The sequence below is a fragment of the Drosophila obscura genome, unplaced genomic scaffold (assembly GCF_018151105.1).
Source record: "Drosophila obscura isolate BZ-5 IFL unplaced genomic scaffold, ASM1815110v1 contig_1, whole genome shotgun sequence".
Classification (NCBI taxonomy): Eukaryota; Metazoa; Arthropoda; class Insecta; order Diptera; family Drosophilidae; genus Drosophila; species Drosophila obscura.
In genome coordinates, this window is record NW_024542679.1 from 8,339,913 (window position 1) to 8,356,422 (window position 16,510).

At 49.7% G+C, this 16,510-nt stretch overlaps 3 protein-coding genes across 5 annotated transcripts; 2 read left to right on the forward strand and 1 right to left on the reverse strand.

The window, feature by feature from the left end:
* The first annotated feature begins 28 nt into the window (after window positions 1-28).
* On the forward strand, window positions 29-5,327 carry LOC111071145 (histone deacetylase complex subunit SAP130). 2 transcript variants are annotated; one of them, XM_041592672.1, is made up of 11 exons: window positions 29-132; window positions 311-403; window positions 700-1,650; window positions 1,713-2,315; window positions 2,384-2,838; window positions 2,899-3,777; window positions 3,843-4,141; window positions 4,206-4,491; window positions 4,560-4,730; window positions 4,805-4,912; window positions 4,979-5,327. In XM_041592672.1, the coding sequence occupies exons 2-11, from the start codon at window positions 328-330 to the stop codon at window positions 5,126-5,128; spliced, it is 3,978 nt and encodes a 1,325-aa protein (XP_041448606.1). In that variant the 5' UTR covers window positions 29-132; window positions 311-327; the 3' UTR covers window positions 5,129-5,327. The 2 variants fall into 2 exon arrangements, with proteins under 2 accessions (XP_041448606.1, XP_041448607.1); XM_041592673.1 differs by having other exon boundaries at window positions 892-1,650; window positions 4,979-5,325.
* A 16-nt stretch (window positions 5,328-5,343) lies between these two features.
* LOC111071146 (splicing factor 3A subunit 2) lies at window positions 5,344-6,274 on the reverse strand. Its single transcript, XM_022362312.2, has one exon. The coding sequence runs from the start codon at window positions 6,163-6,165 to the stop codon at window positions 5,383-5,385; it is 783 nt and encodes a 260-aa protein (XP_022218004.1). The 5' UTR covers window positions 6,166-6,274; the 3' UTR covers window positions 5,344-5,382.
* A 559-nt stretch (window positions 6,275-6,833) lies between these two features.
* Window positions 6,834-16,463, forward strand: LOC111071125. 2 transcript variants are annotated; one of them, XM_022362284.2, is made up of 11 exons: window positions 6,834-7,298; window positions 8,876-10,677; window positions 10,759-12,933; window positions 12,997-13,877; window positions 13,938-14,230; window positions 14,293-14,347; window positions 14,415-14,605; window positions 14,671-15,155; window positions 15,239-15,395; window positions 15,460-15,666; window positions 15,727-16,463. In XM_022362284.2, the coding sequence occupies exons 1-11, from the start codon at window positions 6,950-6,952 to the stop codon at window positions 16,245-16,247; spliced, it is 7,116 nt and encodes a 2,371-aa protein (XP_022217976.2). In that variant the 5' UTR covers window positions 6,834-6,949; the 3' UTR covers window positions 16,248-16,463. The 2 variants fall into 2 exon arrangements, with proteins under 2 accessions (XP_022217976.2, XP_022217975.2); XM_022362283.2 differs by having other exon boundaries at window positions 8,876-12,933.
* The last annotated feature ends 47 nt before the right edge of the window (window positions 16,464-16,510 follow it).

Genomic DNA, 16,510 nt, shown 5'->3' on the forward strand with positions numbered 1-16,510 from the left:
TTCTATCGATAGCCGCGGTTAGTTATCGATATCACTTCGGAAAATAAAGAAAATATAAAGAAAATTTGTTCCGGATTCCAGGCAAAAATAGTTAAAAACTATTATTCACGTGCACTAAAATCCACTAAAAAGGCAAGTACATGTACAACTTTTCTTAAACAGCCGACGTCGAATTGGCGCTGTTTTTGTGTATGAGTGCGTGTGCGTGCAAAGAAAAAATGGATACATAGAGAATAGATAAGAGCCAGAGAGAAGCATGTAGAACGTGGAACTGGCATCTGAATAAATGCGTTGTTGTTGCTTATTGCAGGTTTTCGAATTAGAAACATGAGTGCGTCGAGTGAAGGGGGCGCGGGAGGTTCGGGAACTGGCAGCGGCGGAAGTACAGCTCCTGCCCCATCAGGTATGTGCAACGATATCTACATATATATTTATATACCGTTTGTGTGCGTGTATGTATTGTGCGCAGTGTTTGTTTCGTATTCTCTTTTGTGTCTCACTTTCGCAGCAAATGCTGCTGCTGTACATAACTGTATGTGTGTGTGTGTATTTCTGTCTCTGTTTTGTTGTTACTGTGCATTCGTGGCAGAGTTGCCAAATTGGCGTGAAAATCGTGTCCATCGTCAATCGATAAATGTTAAAATGGAAAAATTTCAACTAAAAATTGCACAAATTCAATTAAATCCTCCACACACACAGCCGCAGGCCCATTGAAAACCATTAAAATACGCACACACCTGCAGCCCAATGCATCATCATCATCAATATCAACATCATCATCATTATCAGCAGCGGCAGCAGCTGCCTCATCCTTGGTATCACACACACATTCGCCCCTGCATCTGCGTGGCGTCATAAACAAATACTCATTGCCCCATTTGCCCTCCGCAGCACACTCGACGGTGGCCGCAAAGATCACCCACCTGAAGACCGATGGCGCGGGCTTAAATGTCGGCGTTGGGGGCATCTCCATTAGCGGCGGCACCATCAAGGTAGCCGCCAATACCGTGCAACAGACATCCCTGGGCGCCACTCCGATTGCACTGAACACGGGACAGGCCACCACGGCCGCCTCCATACGGGCAATCGGCGCCGGTGGCCAGTCCACACAGGTGCGTGTCGTCATGCCCATGATCAAGCAGCTGGAGAATGTCACCGCCACGGGGCGCACCCAGATCACGGCCATACCAGCGGCTCCGGCGCGTAGCGTCTCCAATGCCTCCATTACCGTCACGCGGCCCGTTACACAGGCGACCTACCTGCCGCGGGCCAGTGTCACCGCCACGCAGATGGGAGGCGTGGGTGTGGGCGTGAATCTGGGCTTGGCAGCCGGACAGCGTCTGGTCACACCGCTACGGACCACATCCACCGGCTCGGCCACAGTGACGCCCGCAGCTCCCACTGGTCTGAGCACATCGGGGGGATTTGTGCGTGGAACGGCGGCAACGGTTAGCCGGAGCGGCGTGTCCGTGTCCTCGCAGCAGCCATCAACAGTGATCTCATCGAGCAATAACGCGGCCTGGATGCAGAGCACCACCGGGCAGATGCAGCTTATTCGTGCCATCCATCAGCCGCGCCAGAGGATCATCACCACCTCGGCGGGGGTAAGCAGTGCCAGTGTGGTCACCACTGGGGTCCAGGCGCCAACAGGTAAGCGGAACGAAAGTCTTTCCACGAACTTCCAGCTCTTACTCTTCTCCGATCTTTTGCAGCTCTTTCCGTCACAGCTGCCCAGTCTCTGGGGCAGCAGCAGACAACGGGTGGCCCCGGAGCAGGTCCTCAGGCCTATGTGGCCACAGTGCTGCCTCCGCGGCAGCATCAGGCCACCCTAGTCTACTCCTCGAATGTGTCGGCGGGTGGGCCCAATGCCAATCCCCAACCGGGTCAGCAGTTCAATCCACGCTTCGCTGTGACAACACCCACGGCAGGAGGAGTCGTCACCACCACAACGCCGGGCGGCACCACAGTCACACCCCGCCAGGTGCGCCCCATACCGCTGGGCAAGAGTTTTCCGGCCACCAAACTAAACACGACGAGCATCAGCATACGAGCGCCGAGCATTCCACAGCTCAATGCCAGCGTCACGGCCTCACAGTCGCCCGTGAGCGTGTCGGGGGGAGCGACAGTGGGTCCGGGCCGTGGTCCAGGCTTAGGAGGAACAGCTCTGACGGCTACCAATCTGCCCACGCGTATCATACAGCTACAGCAGCCCGGACCGGGAGCCACACAGCAGATTATTGGGGCGGGCGCCCGACTGGCGGGCAATGTGATGCTGCAGCCCTTCCTCATGAGTACCTCAGCAGCGGCCAAGATGGGTAAGACTGAAGCTAGTGACGCGCCACGCAAAGGAGAATCCAATTTGAAACCCAAAATCCATTTTCAGGCATCCGCCCGCCCGTGACTATGACAGCCAAAGTGCAGCCGTCGCTGACCATCACTCAGCTAAATCCAATTGGCAAACTCGCAACGCCTGGAGGAGGTGGAGGAGCACCTACCATGACGCCACAGGGTGTGGGTGTGGCCAGCATACAAGCGGTGCCCGTGCCGAGCGTTTCGGCCAATGTGGTGAACCCCAATTCCGTCAGTGGACAGGCCACAGCAGCGGCAGGCGGCGCCACGGTGCTGCCGCTGACAATCAGTGGAAGAGGAGGAAGCCACTCCCTCACGGGCACGTTAACGCCCATTAAGAATGCCAGCGGCATAACCGTGGGCAAGATGATGATGACCCCAGCTGTTGCAGCGGGTGGGGCGATGGGTGGTGATCAGAGTGGAACCACAGTGACGGGATTCCCGCGTGCCTGGAACCCCGTTGTGGCCTCCCAGAGCCAACTGATGAAGGTGAGTGCTTGCTGGAAGGCAATCAATCGCCTGGCACTAAACGAGAGTTTCATTCCACAGATTGATGATAAGGGCAGCTCTGCCACAATCTACTACGAATCGATGCCGGCCTCAGCCTCCACGGGCGTCCTCTCGCTGGCCACAACGACCCTCACGCAGAGCACTCAGTCGCAGGCGCAGCTGGTGAGCAGTGCTGGCGGCAGCTTGTCCGTATCCTCATTGCCCTTTCCCAGCCATGCGCCAATGGGAATGGGCGTGGGTGGATCGGGACCTGGATCGCAGGCAACATTCACGGTGCTGCCATCGGGACAAACGGTGGGAGGAGCAGCAGCCGCAACACGCACCACTGGCCATCAGCAGCTGATTATACCAATGGGCGGGAATAGTGCCCCACCGCAGCACATGGTCATACCGCTGCACACGTCCGTCAAGGTGACCACGGGCGGAGTTAGCAGCCAGCCGGCCACGATCAGCGGACCTGGCGGCGGTGGCGCAACACTCGTGTCCAGTTTCATGGGGAAGCGTGTGGCCGATGGATCACCCATTAGGGCAGCCAAGAATCTGGGACCCACGCTGCTCTCCATGGCCAGCAACACCAGCGGACCCAGTCTCGTCTCGGCCGCTGGCTCCACATTCAATTTGCAGCCCGTTTCCGTGTCCGTGGCCTCGTCCGTGGCCGTTACCAGCTCTGCCCTGACTGTGGAAGCCCTGGCCAAAAAGGAACGAGAACGTGCGCCCCCAGCGACAGTGGCAGCGGCGACAGCGGTGAGAAATTTACGCGGCGAGTCGCCGGCCTCCTCGGATGGATCCACCACAGTGTCGGCGAACTCTTCGCCAGGTGTGGATCAGCAGCAGCTGCAGGACCGTATTGGAGAGCCCCAAGCGGCGGCTGTGCCCAGCAGTCGCGACAATTCCACGCATTTCAATCCCATAAATGAGGTAAGAGTTTAACGTTTGATGCTGAACTTATAATCTCATCGGATTTTGTCTCTCTTTTTTGTCAGTTGTACTCGACGCACCAGTCGATGCAGCAGACCCTTTCCCACGCCTCGCTGGGCGCCCGCGGTAGTTCAAGCGCCTTTGTGGATGTGCAGACACCAACCCCACAGCAGCAGCACCAGCAACAGCAGCAGCTGTCACAGCAGTCAAGTCTCCTGGGGCATTTGGGATCAGCAGCACAACTCCAGCAACAGCAGCAGCAGGCGGCGGCGGCGGCAGCATCAGCTGCACGAATGAATGGCACGGGCAGCAGCTCCAGTTCCAGCTACGATTGTTCCGTCAGAAAGAAGCCGCGACGTTCAACGTGAGTTTAAATTTTCATCTGTGTATATTCCAATCAAAAAATAAATCTCAATCCTCCAATCCAGCAATGACAGTCAACACTCGACGCAGAGTCAGGCCTCTCTATCGCTGCCGCCACCAACTGCAGAGCCAACGGCGGCAACCAACGCCGCTTCCTACATGCAGAAGCACAACAACGGAGGTCTGCTGGTGGCAGCCGCTGCAGGGCCCGGTGTCGCGCCCAACAGCAGCAGCAGCACGTCGGGCGACATCAATCATCGCAGCAGTGCGCCCGCAGTGGCGGGTAACAAGGAGAATGCCAATCCCGTGGATTTTGTGCTACGGCGACCACGCAATTGTTCGCTGCTAAATGTGAGGCTGACACTGACACTTAGGGGGACTCCGAGGACAGTATTTAATTATATTTTATCATTTTGCAGACGTACAAGCCCACCCATAAGCTGGCCAACAATCATTTCCATCGCTATACGGATGTAAAGCCGCGCGAGGAGCGTGGCGCTTCGATCATTGATCTGGCCAATCAGCCAAATGTCCAGGGAAAAATCAACGGCTGGAAGCTGCATCATTTGCGCTCCCAAATGGAGGATTTGGTGCGACACACAGAGCAAATCTTTATATATAAATTCTAAGTCTAAGTTAATGGTTTTTTTTTTGTTACTTGCAGAACGAATCCGAGACGTTCAGTATGACCAAGCTGGAGTCGATGCTGAAGGACATTGAAAAGAGCAAGGAGAAGAACAGCGAAATGGAGCGAGTCAGTGAACTGCTGAAGGTAGGTGGAAGCAAGGAAGAGCTGTGCTTCTCCATGGCTTACTAAACTCCCAAATTATATTCGCAGGGTAACATACAGCGCAGCAAGATCATCACCGAAGGCATCAACGAGTCACAGAATCAGCTAATGAAAGTCTTTGAGCATAAACCTCATGTCTCGGACATCATAAATCGCTGCGCCTCCAAGCGGAATTTCAAGAAGCGCGATAAAATCTAATGGATTGCAATTTATGGATGGCATAACATGGGATCCGTTGCTATATGTAGATGTACATTTATTAAATTAAGCATAATAATTTTAAACGAGAAGCAATTTGTAAGACAAAAAACACTTACAAAAAAAAAACAAAAACAAATAAGAGAATTCTTAAGGAACTTCAAATATTTTTTCAATTTCTTAAGCACAAAGCAAACAAAAAATACATAGAACACTCGTGTATGGAAAAAGATTTATTGAAATTTGTGTACGTTTTACATGGGCGGTGGTGGCGGCACACCATTGAACATGGGATGCATGGCCGGACGCGGTGGTCCTGGCATGGGAAAGCCAGCGGGCGGACCCATGGCACGATGCAGATTGGGCGGCGGTGGTGGCAATATCTTTGGCTCAAACTTGAAGGCAAACTGCAGGAAGAACTGTTTGGTGTCGCGGTTCCAGTGCGTCCAGAACTTGCCCTCGCTCTTCTCCACTTCGCGTGACGGCACCTTGAAGCCAATCGTCTCGTAGGGCTCGGCGGCAAACAGCAGATACTGCCACTTGCGGTCTGGGGGCTCGATCTTCTGCTCGTAGGCGGACATGAAGCGGTGGCGGGGCACAATGGCCTCCGTTATCTCGGGATAGTCGATCTGGAAGAGCAGCGACTGCTGGCCATTGCTCGGCTCACGCTGCTTGGTGACCCGATAGCCGGGTCGACCGATTTTTACAAACTTCTTGGGCTCGACGCGCGGCTTTTCCGGTGCCAGCAGCGAGGATGGCGCCTCCTTGGCCTCTTTGGCGGCGCGACGTGCCAGATTCTCCTGATGCTTCTTGCCCTGCGTGTGGGCCAGGTAGCTGCCCTCGTTGTTGTGCAGCGTCAGGCACAGTTTGCACTCGTACGAGCCCAGGTGGTTCTTCATAAAGTAGGGATCCTTGTTCAGGTCGATGGTCTCGAGGGCCAGCTGCCGCAGGCGCTCCTTGCGGTCGCGGTTTGTCTCCGACCAGGAGGCAACGCCACCGCTGCCGGTTTTGCCACCGGCTCGATTTTGAAAGTCCATATTTTAAGTTATTTTAACACGAAAACCGGAAAAACGCTTTCTTCGAAGCCACGGAAAATTGTTGTTGTTGGTGTACAGAACAGCAGTGTTGGTAAGCGAACTGAAACGGCTCCAGTGTTCGGTAACAGTTAAAATGTATCTTCTTCTTTTTGTTTTTAGGGCTGCCAGATCGGTTTAAAGCGAATCGGTAATGAAACGGTTAGCAAAATATCAAGGTGGCAGCGCCACAAACAACGACGTCACATTCGTTTTATGTTGCTTTTGTTTGAACCTTAACATGTAAATAATGCAATAAAAAGGACTTCTGAAAACTTGACAATCTTGTAGAAAATGTATGTATGTATCGGATAAAATTATTTGTAATATTAAACGGAATATCAACGTTGAATGTTTTGAAAAACACAATCGATACTATCGTAATAGTATCGGGCTCGAATAATTATTAAAAAACCATTGAAACCTTTTAGGAACTTGACCATTGTAAAAATTAGATGCCACCTGTCGATTTGTTTACAATTGTGTCTTCGTATTTTGTAGCAGCCAATCCAAACATATCAAAAGCGCAACGACTGTAGCTCGATACTATCATGATAGTAGCAAAACCGTCGATAGTAGAGGCGAGCAGTAAAATATGGATACTATCGATAGTGCCCTCTAGTGTCCGCGATAGGCGTGCACATTCCGCTGGTGTAAGAATTTTGTGTTGTTGCGAAAATACGCCTCAACAGCCAATTGAAAAGTAATACAGCAGTGCAAGTGTTGTGTCTTGAGTGTCTTTTTGAAAATGAATGACCCGGGTTTGGGTCCAGCGTCGAACATGGCCGATTCTAACCATGCGAGTGGCAGCAACAAATTTCTGTCGCTGCCGACGCCGCCGTCGCAGTCGCCAGTCGTCGGAAGTGCACCTCCGCCCAAGCGTATTATCAACAGAATACCTTTGGATTTCAAGAAACTTAAACAGGCCGGCTTGGACATAAAGCTGGCGGAAGCATTGCGAAAGCAAAGTCTAACAGCTATGTCCACATCTACCCCTTTTTCTGTTCCTGCTACCACTGCTGCAACAACATCTGCGCAGTCAGTGGCGATGACCAGTGCTGCCGCCGCAGCCTCAATTGAACAAAAACCAAAATCAGGTAAAAGAAAATTTCCCTGGAACTCTCGACTTTGCATTCTTGAAAACCCGTTAGTCGCATCGAATGATTTTTAACATTCGTATGAAAAATAATCTACTCGTATCTCGGTTTGGGACGCACTGCAGAATTCTCCATCCGTGGCGCTGCTGCTTGAGGTGACGCCGCAATTAGTGCGGGGAGCTGACATTATTCTCAAGAGTGTGAGGGTTCGAAAAGGATCATGGCTGAAAATTGGTTCCTCTCTTTTTTTTTTGGAAACTTTCTTTCCTTGTTACACACAAGGAAGTTTAAGCTTAGAATTACTGTATCATCATCAAGCACATAATACATGTGGTATGTACAGATTAAATGGTTCTTAAATAAATAGCTAGATTTTAGTACATGTTCCAAGGGGTACAGCAATACCAAAAGCGCTTCAAACTTATTTGATTTAAAATCTTGGAGGTTATATTTGTCAAAGATATGTAGAATAGAATAGAGACATCGTAGGGCTGTAGATAATTAAACATAGAAATACTGATATATTAATTAGTAAATTATTAAAAAAAATTGACTAATGATTTATTGGCGCTGAATTGCTAGGTTGAATTAAATTTTTTTTTTGAATCTCCTCTTTTAGAACTCCCCTCAAGTAAAACTTTGGATGTCTCAATTTAGATACTTTCGATGGCATAGCCGGTTAGAGTGCTGTCCAATTGAGGTTAGGGACTAGGACACACGACACGCGGGAGACGGCTTGTTTTTTGGCCTGGGTTCAAGACCCAGCATGGTCTGTCTATGTGTTAGTGTGTAATAGTGTGATGGAGTAGCAGTGGGTGGCAAAAAATGAGAGCTTTTACCTGCAATCATGTGCGTGTATTTGTTATTGTATTATTCACTTCCCTCGCTCTTTCATTGCTCTCTCGTCTAGTCTGATGCATGATGAAATTATATTTCTTGTTGTATAATTTAATTTAATCATGCTCTGCCCTAAAGATATTATAATTTTTCCCCATTCTGCATGATCTCTACATGCCTGTGTACCTGAGCACTGTACTCAAGAGTTTTATACCAAAGGATAATAATTATATACATAGATTAAATCAATTCCTCATTTTTTGTTTGAACACATTCTATGGATAAAGCTGTCAACTGACACTCTGGACACATTTATCTAGATACTTTCAATGGCATAGCTTGTTAGAGTGCAGTGCAAATGAGGTTTGGGACTTGTTCCAGCAGCGCATCTGTGCGAGAGCCAGAACGAGACTTTAATTATTTTTGGCTCCGGTTCAAAACCCAGCATGGATGATGTTCCGTTCAGAGTGAGAGCAAAAGAGAGAGATAGAACTGTGTGTTTAATATTTTTCTCATTGTCTGCCCTCCCCCATTCCGTTGGGTAAAGATTATTTCAAGAAAATTATATATCCTCGAAGTTAAATGATCATAGCTGTGGTGATCCAACAACTTAATTTCGAAAGATCTATCTGGACATGACTAGATTGACCTTGTACACTGTGGAGTTATTCAATTAAATCTTAAACATTATAAATTGTTTATTTTCCAGATAAATATATCTAAAATCTTTCCATTAACAGCTCCACCAATCAGAAAAAAGCGATCCAACATCTCGAACTACATCGAAAAAGTGATACCTGAGGAAATTTTGGCCGAGCGATCGCAGCATGTGAAGGCACTGATCAAGAACCGGATACTGAACAAGGGCACGCTGAACCACCCGAAGTCATCCGCAGCCACAATGACAGCACCAAAGGCGGCGTCATCATGCTCTGCCACGACAAATGTGTTTATGTCGCCCATAGCCAAGGCGGATGTGACGGTGCGGTCGAAGCAGCCGCCGTTGCTGCTGAATCTGGTGAATCAGTTGCCCAAGCACCGAGCCTTGTGCGGACCCAGCATGCAGCAGTTGTGCAGACAGCAGGAACAGCAGCAGCAGCCTGTGCCCCAGCCACAGCCACAGCCAGTGGCGCCACTAATCCACAAGGCACCATCGCCGCCGCTGATTGTGCTGGAGAACAAGGTCCTGGCGCCCGAGGAGAAGATCGATTTGAATGATCTACGTCTGCCCAGCACTTCTACGATTCCACAGGCCTCCAGTCCGCCCCAGGGGAAGCCAGTGCCAGTGATGGCCCGCCAGGTGCAGACTTATGCCGGTCCCAGCTCATCTAGGGCTGCCAAGACCAAGGTGATTCTGAATGCCAACAAACTGAAGGTGTCACGGGAGAAGCTAGCCGAGATGGCCAAAGAGATACACAGTCAGGTGAAGCAGGTGGAAAAGCAGCCAGCTCCGGCCTCAGTTTCCCCAATCAAAGCGCCCGTAAGCCCAGAAGAAATCAGTCCCATTCTTGTCAGTTCATTTTCATCCCCGTCCCCATCTCCATCTCCCGTGCCGTCTCCGTCTCCTGCTCCAAAAGTTCTCTCCGCTGTGGACTTTATAGCCCAACTGACCGCTGACAATCCGCTGGATGAGAGCAGCTTCATAGAACTATCGCCAGAAGAGCAAATGATGAGTGCTCTCTTTGGCTCAAGAGGAGGCAGCATGCAGCCCACGGACGAGGAGGAGGAGGAGCCACCAGCAGTGCAAAGGCCAGAGGCCCATGAACCCGAAGAAGAGTTGCCAATTGGAAAGATATTGAAGCTGGAGGAAATGGATATACTGCACGCCACATTGGATGTGAATGAGGATAGGGAGAGTGTCCTGCGGTTCAGTCCGAATGCCATAAAGCTGCAGAATAGCGTGGTGGCACGCAGGAACCAATCAGAAGCCAACATGAGGCTCATTTTAACGGAGGAAAGTCAGCTGCAGGAGCTGATCCAGCAGGAAGCAGTTCCAGCTGAAATAGCAGAGAAAACAGCCAGTGAAATGTCTAATAATGAGGCAGAAAGGACGGAGGAAACTGCCAAGGAAATTTCTAAAGACGAAGCATTAATAACAGCCAGGGAAAACTCCAAAAATGAAGAAGGAATGGCCAAAGAAACAGCCAGGGAAATGTCCGAAAATGAAGGAGGAAAAGCAGAGAAAACAGTCAAAGAAACGTCCAACAATGAAGCAGGAATGCCTGAGGAAGCCACAGATCCACAGATGGCGGATAGTGGGCCTCTTTTCCAGTCAAACTCAGCTCCAGTTGCGGCACCCAGCAGGGAAATGGAGGATAAGCCACCGCCAGCCAAGCGGGCACCAAGGTTTAAGAAGGGAAAAGTAAATTTAGTCCAACGCTCGAAACGAGTAAATCCACCCCAAACAATAGAGGCGCTGCCTGACCACGAGCTAAGCGATGCAAAAAGGGTTAGGCTCAATGTGGAGCAGGAAGAGGAGAACGAGCCGATATTGGATCAGAGTTTCCTCGAGGATAGTTATGGAAGAAGGAGAGAAGTTAAGGTAATTAAACAAGTGGATGATGGCCTAACAGCTAAAGACAAAGTAAACCTTCATTTATCTAGTGTTGAAAAAAATCTGCAGGTCCATGCAGATGCAGATGTGGGGGAGAGTGCAGTAGAAGAAGAAGAACAAGAAGAAGCAGCAGTAGTCAGAGAAACCATCAATGAAGAACACAAGAGCACAAGAGAAGACCCCGAAGAGATACTAGTCAAGAAAGGAGCACAGGAGCTGGAACCACAAGAGGACATGCCACCAAAGCCCTCAACAGAACGTGATCTAAACCAACTCTATCATCCACCCAAAATGCCAAAGAATAAATCAATTAAATTAGCGAAAAACGGAGAAGATCAATCAGAACCGGCCACAACGAGCAGCAGCAGCAGCAACAGCAGCAGCAATGTGTCCCTTCTATTGGATGTCCTCAATCAGGAGCCACCAGCAGCACAGGGCGAAGCGCTGCTACCATTCCGCAAGCAGTCGCAGCCTGAGACCCAGTCCCAGGCCAGTGTATCCACAGGAATCGACAATCTAATGAGCCACTTGTCAGCAGAGAAGATAATGCCACAGCTCAAGAGGGTTTCACCCATCCCTGCTCCCACGCCCCGCAAGAAACTAGTCAAGACACGACCTGCGCTCAACAAAAGAACCCCACGGCTCGGTTCCATTGCAGCTAGCCATCACGTTAGTGTAAGCGGTGGAGCAGGATCAGGAGCAGGAGGTCGCATGGCCACTTCCAGCACCAGTGATGATGATGGATCCGTGTTCCTGGGCTTTGATAACAAAGAAGAGGAGCAACCTGTCGACAAGGAGCCGACCCTCAAGCGAGGAAAGCAAAAGCAAATGAGGTTGAACGAAACGGATATCAGTGATGATGCCACGCCCGACTATGACGAGACGGAGGAGGAGCAACAACAGGAGAACCAAAAGAAATCCTCCAATGAAGATCAAACACTTTTAAGTGGATCAAAAACGGCCCTAAAGCAGGCGGAACACACAGACAGTGAAGCCGATGCTAGTCCCATGCAGATTGAAACACTTTATTCCATGGAAGTGGTGGAAATATGCGCAGAAGATTTAAAAAAATGTAAACCTACAGATGAAATTTGTACAGAAGAAGACTTGGACATGACTGTTCCACTAGATACCCAGACACCAGCGAAGGCCACTAGTCCTAGAAAGGAAGGCTCATCTATAAAGGAACTGCCACCGCCACAGAATGTGGCCCGAACGGACACACCAAACGTCAGCGAAACTACAGAAATAGCTGCAATGGAGCCTGAATCTGTGACAGTTACAAAGGACTCCTCGACACACGAAAGTAAAAGCAAATTAAATGAAAATAAACCAAACGAAAAGGATTCCCATGAGTCTAAAACCAACCAGATAGAAACAGATTTAGAGGAGACTACCAGGATCGAAGAACTACCAGAAGAACTACCAGAAGAACTACCAGAAGAACTACCAGAAGAACCACCAGAAGAACTACCAGAAGAACCACCTGAAGAACCACCAGAAGAACCAACGGTAAAGGCAAAAGGCAAGCGTAAGCCACGAGGCAGACCAAAAAGGGTAACCACTAAGGCTAATCATACAGAAAACTCCGATCAAATGGAGCTAAGAGAAGAGGGCAATACATCAGATGTACCAAATGAAGCAGACATGTCGTCCTGTGGCAAAAGAAAGCGCACATCTAGGAGTCGTTCAACCGAGTCAGTCCCAGTCCTACCTCAAGCTATTCCAGCGGAAGATGATCAGCCCCAGTCTGCGGCTGTGAGCTCCACTCGCAAGCGAAAAGCGAGACTCAGTTCGCCCACAACAATAGCCAAAGTGCCAGCCAAGAGAGGCAGGAAAAGTGTAGCGGCTGTGACTGAAGCAACTCCAACAGCAACAGCAACGTCAACGCCTGAAACGCTAAACAAACTGCAACTAGAGGAGGAGGCAGCAGAGGTAACGCCAACGAGGAAAAGAGGGCGTGCCAAGCAAGCAAAGAATTTAAATGCCGAGGAGCAGGATGTAGAAACTAATGTGGAGACCACACCAAAGACAAAAGATGCCTTCCAAATGCGTCTGTTGCTCATACGAAAACGGGAACAGCTGGACACCAACGAGGATCTCCATGAGCAGGGCAAGGGCAAGGGACAGGGACCCCTCCAATGTGGTCTGTGTCTGGGCCGCAGCACCAAGGCCAACTGGAACAATCATCTGAAGCAGCACTATGGAGTGGGTTGGCTGCTCACAGAACAAGAGCCGCAACAGGTAAGGCTACATATATGCAGATATATTCCGATTGTGGCTATGTTTTGATTTCGTTTTTTGTAGACTCTTTCACGGCAAGCTGTTCTGAACATGATGAAAGGCTACCTCAAGGATGGACACTCCACACATTTGACCTGTCGCCTGTGTGATCGTCAGTTGGGCTCTGGCCTGGGCATGTTGACGCACCTGGAATCGTGCGGGGACAACGATCGGCCGGAATGTCAGTACTGTAAGCGCGGCTACACAAAGCTCTATCTCCGCTTGCATGAGCAAGCCTGTCGGCAACGTACCATGATCGAGCAGCAGCAGCAGCAGCAGGAGAAGGAGGATAAACCAGAGACAGAGGCAGAGACTACTGCACCGGTTCAGGCTGCTAAAACAACCGAAAGCAGTCCCTCGCCGTTCAGTAATGTTGATTGGATCAAGCGTTTGCTGCTCATCCGTAAGCGGGAACAGTTGGACACCAACGAAGAGCTTTACGAGGAGGTTAAGGGAAAGGGACCCCTCCAATGTGGCCTGTGCCTGGCACGCAGCACCAAGGACATGTGGCAATCACACCTGAGGCAGCATTACGGCGTGGGTTGGCTCACGGGCAAAGAACCGCCGACTCTCACGCGCCAAAGTGTGATCGGCATGATGATTGCTTACCTTAAGCAGGGGCATGCGAAGCATTTGGAGTGTCGCCTTTGCGCTCGCCAGCTGGGCTCTGGCCTGGGCATGCTGATGCATCTGGAGACTTGTGGCAGCAACGATCGGCTGGAGTGTCAGCACTGCAAGCGCAGCTACACGAAGCTCTATCATCCCACACATGAGAAAACGTGTAGGAAGCGGCCTGCCGGCCTGCAGCCGAAGAACGGGAACACAACAGAGGCAGCCACCGTAGCGGAAACTACGGGTCCAGTGTACACGAATGCGGGCTATGCCAAGCGCAAGTCTACCATCAAGTAAGACAACGAACAAAATCATTTTATTTCACTTTTAAATGCATAAATGCAATTTTTCAGAGCCGAAAATAAATTAAAGAAAATTGAGGCGGAGGAAGTAAGTTCGAGTGCCAATCGGAAAGGCGACTTTGAAGGCGATTCATCAGACTACGATATGAACCAGGACAACGAGTCCTCGGAGGAATACGATTCGGAGGTGGTCGATTCCAATGAGGATGCTGCGCAGACAGAGGAAGACATCGGCCCCAGTGATACGCCCAGATCGAAGCAGATTAAGCGGATCAAACGCAAGAAGTTGGACGGGAACAGTATGAGGAGTGACAAGCAAACGGGAGGCACTAACTGTCAGTCATGTAAGCATTAAATTCATTAAATGTTGCATTCAATTTATGCCATTTTATGTCCCTCATTACAGTGTACTCCCGCTATGCTAAGCTGAAGGAAAAGGTGCAACAAAAGTGGAATCAATTGTGAGTATTTCACATCTACGAATATTATTTCTATATTAATTATATATTCTTTTACCTACCTTTTAAGCACCGAAACAAACTATGCTGCAGAGGCCTTGTATCCACAGGTTAAGCCTGGCTATGCCAGGCTCTCGTCAGCGGAGGCCAGTGCGTTGTTGCCTGCCAAGGATAACAGATCCATGCGCTATGCGTATGGGGATGTTAAAACGGCAAACAATTGGCGGCAGCTGGCACCGCTAGAGAGCTTCCAGACAGCCGGTAAGTCATCTCCACAGACTACAGAGAGAGAGGAAGACATTCAATTAATGAAATCCTTTGGATAGATGAGCACATTGGCTATTTGGGGGCACCCATCAAGCAGCTCGCCTGGGCACCCCTGCCGCCAACGGTCGCCGAGCAATATCTGCTGTGCTCCTTCCGCAAACAGATGCTGGCCCATGCGAGGCACATGCCGCAGAAGCAGACGGATGCCCTGTTAATGCTGCTCAAGTGCACGCTACCAGAGAACAGGAAGCAGCAAGGAGTGTGGCCCCTGGAGACATGCCTGCACTATGCGATACGTGTGCCCAATGGACCCGTGCATTGGTTTGCATTTATGCCCAGCGGCGGGTATGACAAGTCGGCAAATCGATTGGGTCTGCTGGCGGTGGCTAGTTCGTCAAGCGAAGTGAAGATCTATGCCCTGCCCCTGGAACTGGAAGATGAGGCAACTGGAAATGCGGCTATTGAACTACAGTCAACGCTTACACTCACCTTGGATATGCAGAATCCTGTAAAGGATCAGTGTACTAAAATCTGTTGGTCTGAGGTGAGTTTTTAGAGAGTTTTTGAGCTCTAATCAGATCAGAACTACTTAACTAATGATGATTCGATGTATAATATAATTTGTAGGGCTCTAGTCACAATCTCCTGGTGACTGGCTATGCCAGTGGCAACGTTGCCTTTTGGGATATTTCGGATGAGCAGGGCATCAATTGCTTCAAACGGAACGGTCATCTACATTTTGTGCCCTTGCATTATTTCTACTTTGGCGAGCATAATATCCAGAGTAAGTTCAGCTGCTGTGACAAAGATTTACTGATTGGCAATGAGGTTGTTTGGCTCTTTATCAGCTCTGGAGCTTCATTATGACACGAATGGACCACGTTGGCTGGCAATTGGTACATCAACGCGTAAATTGTGGATCTATGATATTATCAACTGGACGCAGCCGCTGCCCATAAACGAAGACTCTATCGCCAATCTGTATTTGGCCAATGCCAGCTGGCCACCCATCTGGGAAACGCTAGTCGTTGGCTGCAGTGATGTTCAGCGACGCTGTAAGGCTGCCTTCCCTTTTTTTCAATTTATTCCGTTCTTTAAGTTTCAATTTCTTGCAGTCTACTCGCGCTTGATATCGCTCAGCCCAACGGGCATCTTATTTAACAATAAAACGCTGGACTATACGGTTAGCTCTGCGCGCGCCTTGCACTTCAATGTGTGGGACAATATCCAAGTGGTGGGCACCGACAATGGGGATCTGGTGTTCCTCAATGCCCGAGAGCTCAACGCGGAGCCCATACTGCTGAAGATGTTGAACAAATGTCGCGCCGTGTCCAGCAGTAATCTGTGCAATCTGAACACGGACTCCACAACCTCTGCTCCCGACACAACCATAACTACCGACGACTTTCTACGTGATTTTGGCTTGAACGTCAAGCCATTGGCTGGGGTGACCAAGTCGCAGAAGAATGCCTACATCGATCCGAAGCGACTGCCCAAACCCTACGAGCTTTTGGCCATGACGCGTTTGAACACCGTGCGCTGCAATTGGAACCGCCCGGCGCACAGTTGGGTGGCTGTTGGCGCCGAGCACGGTCTGCTGCGCATCGTTTATTTTGATCGGGATAAATTCTTTTAGCGGCACATCCTGGGCAATATCTCCTGTAATAGGCACAGAACTGAGAGTATATTACTTTCTGTTTAATTGTATGGCTAGTGTGGATGATGGATAATCATAGTTGTAATTTAATTATAGCTCTTGTTACATTATATATTTGCTATATATTTTATATGGATTAGATATACCTACACCTGTAACCTGCTTGGCAAACAAATTCTAATCTAAAGATACATATATTTATAAACCTTTTTTGGTTTTATTTGGGAAAATACGGGCAAAAT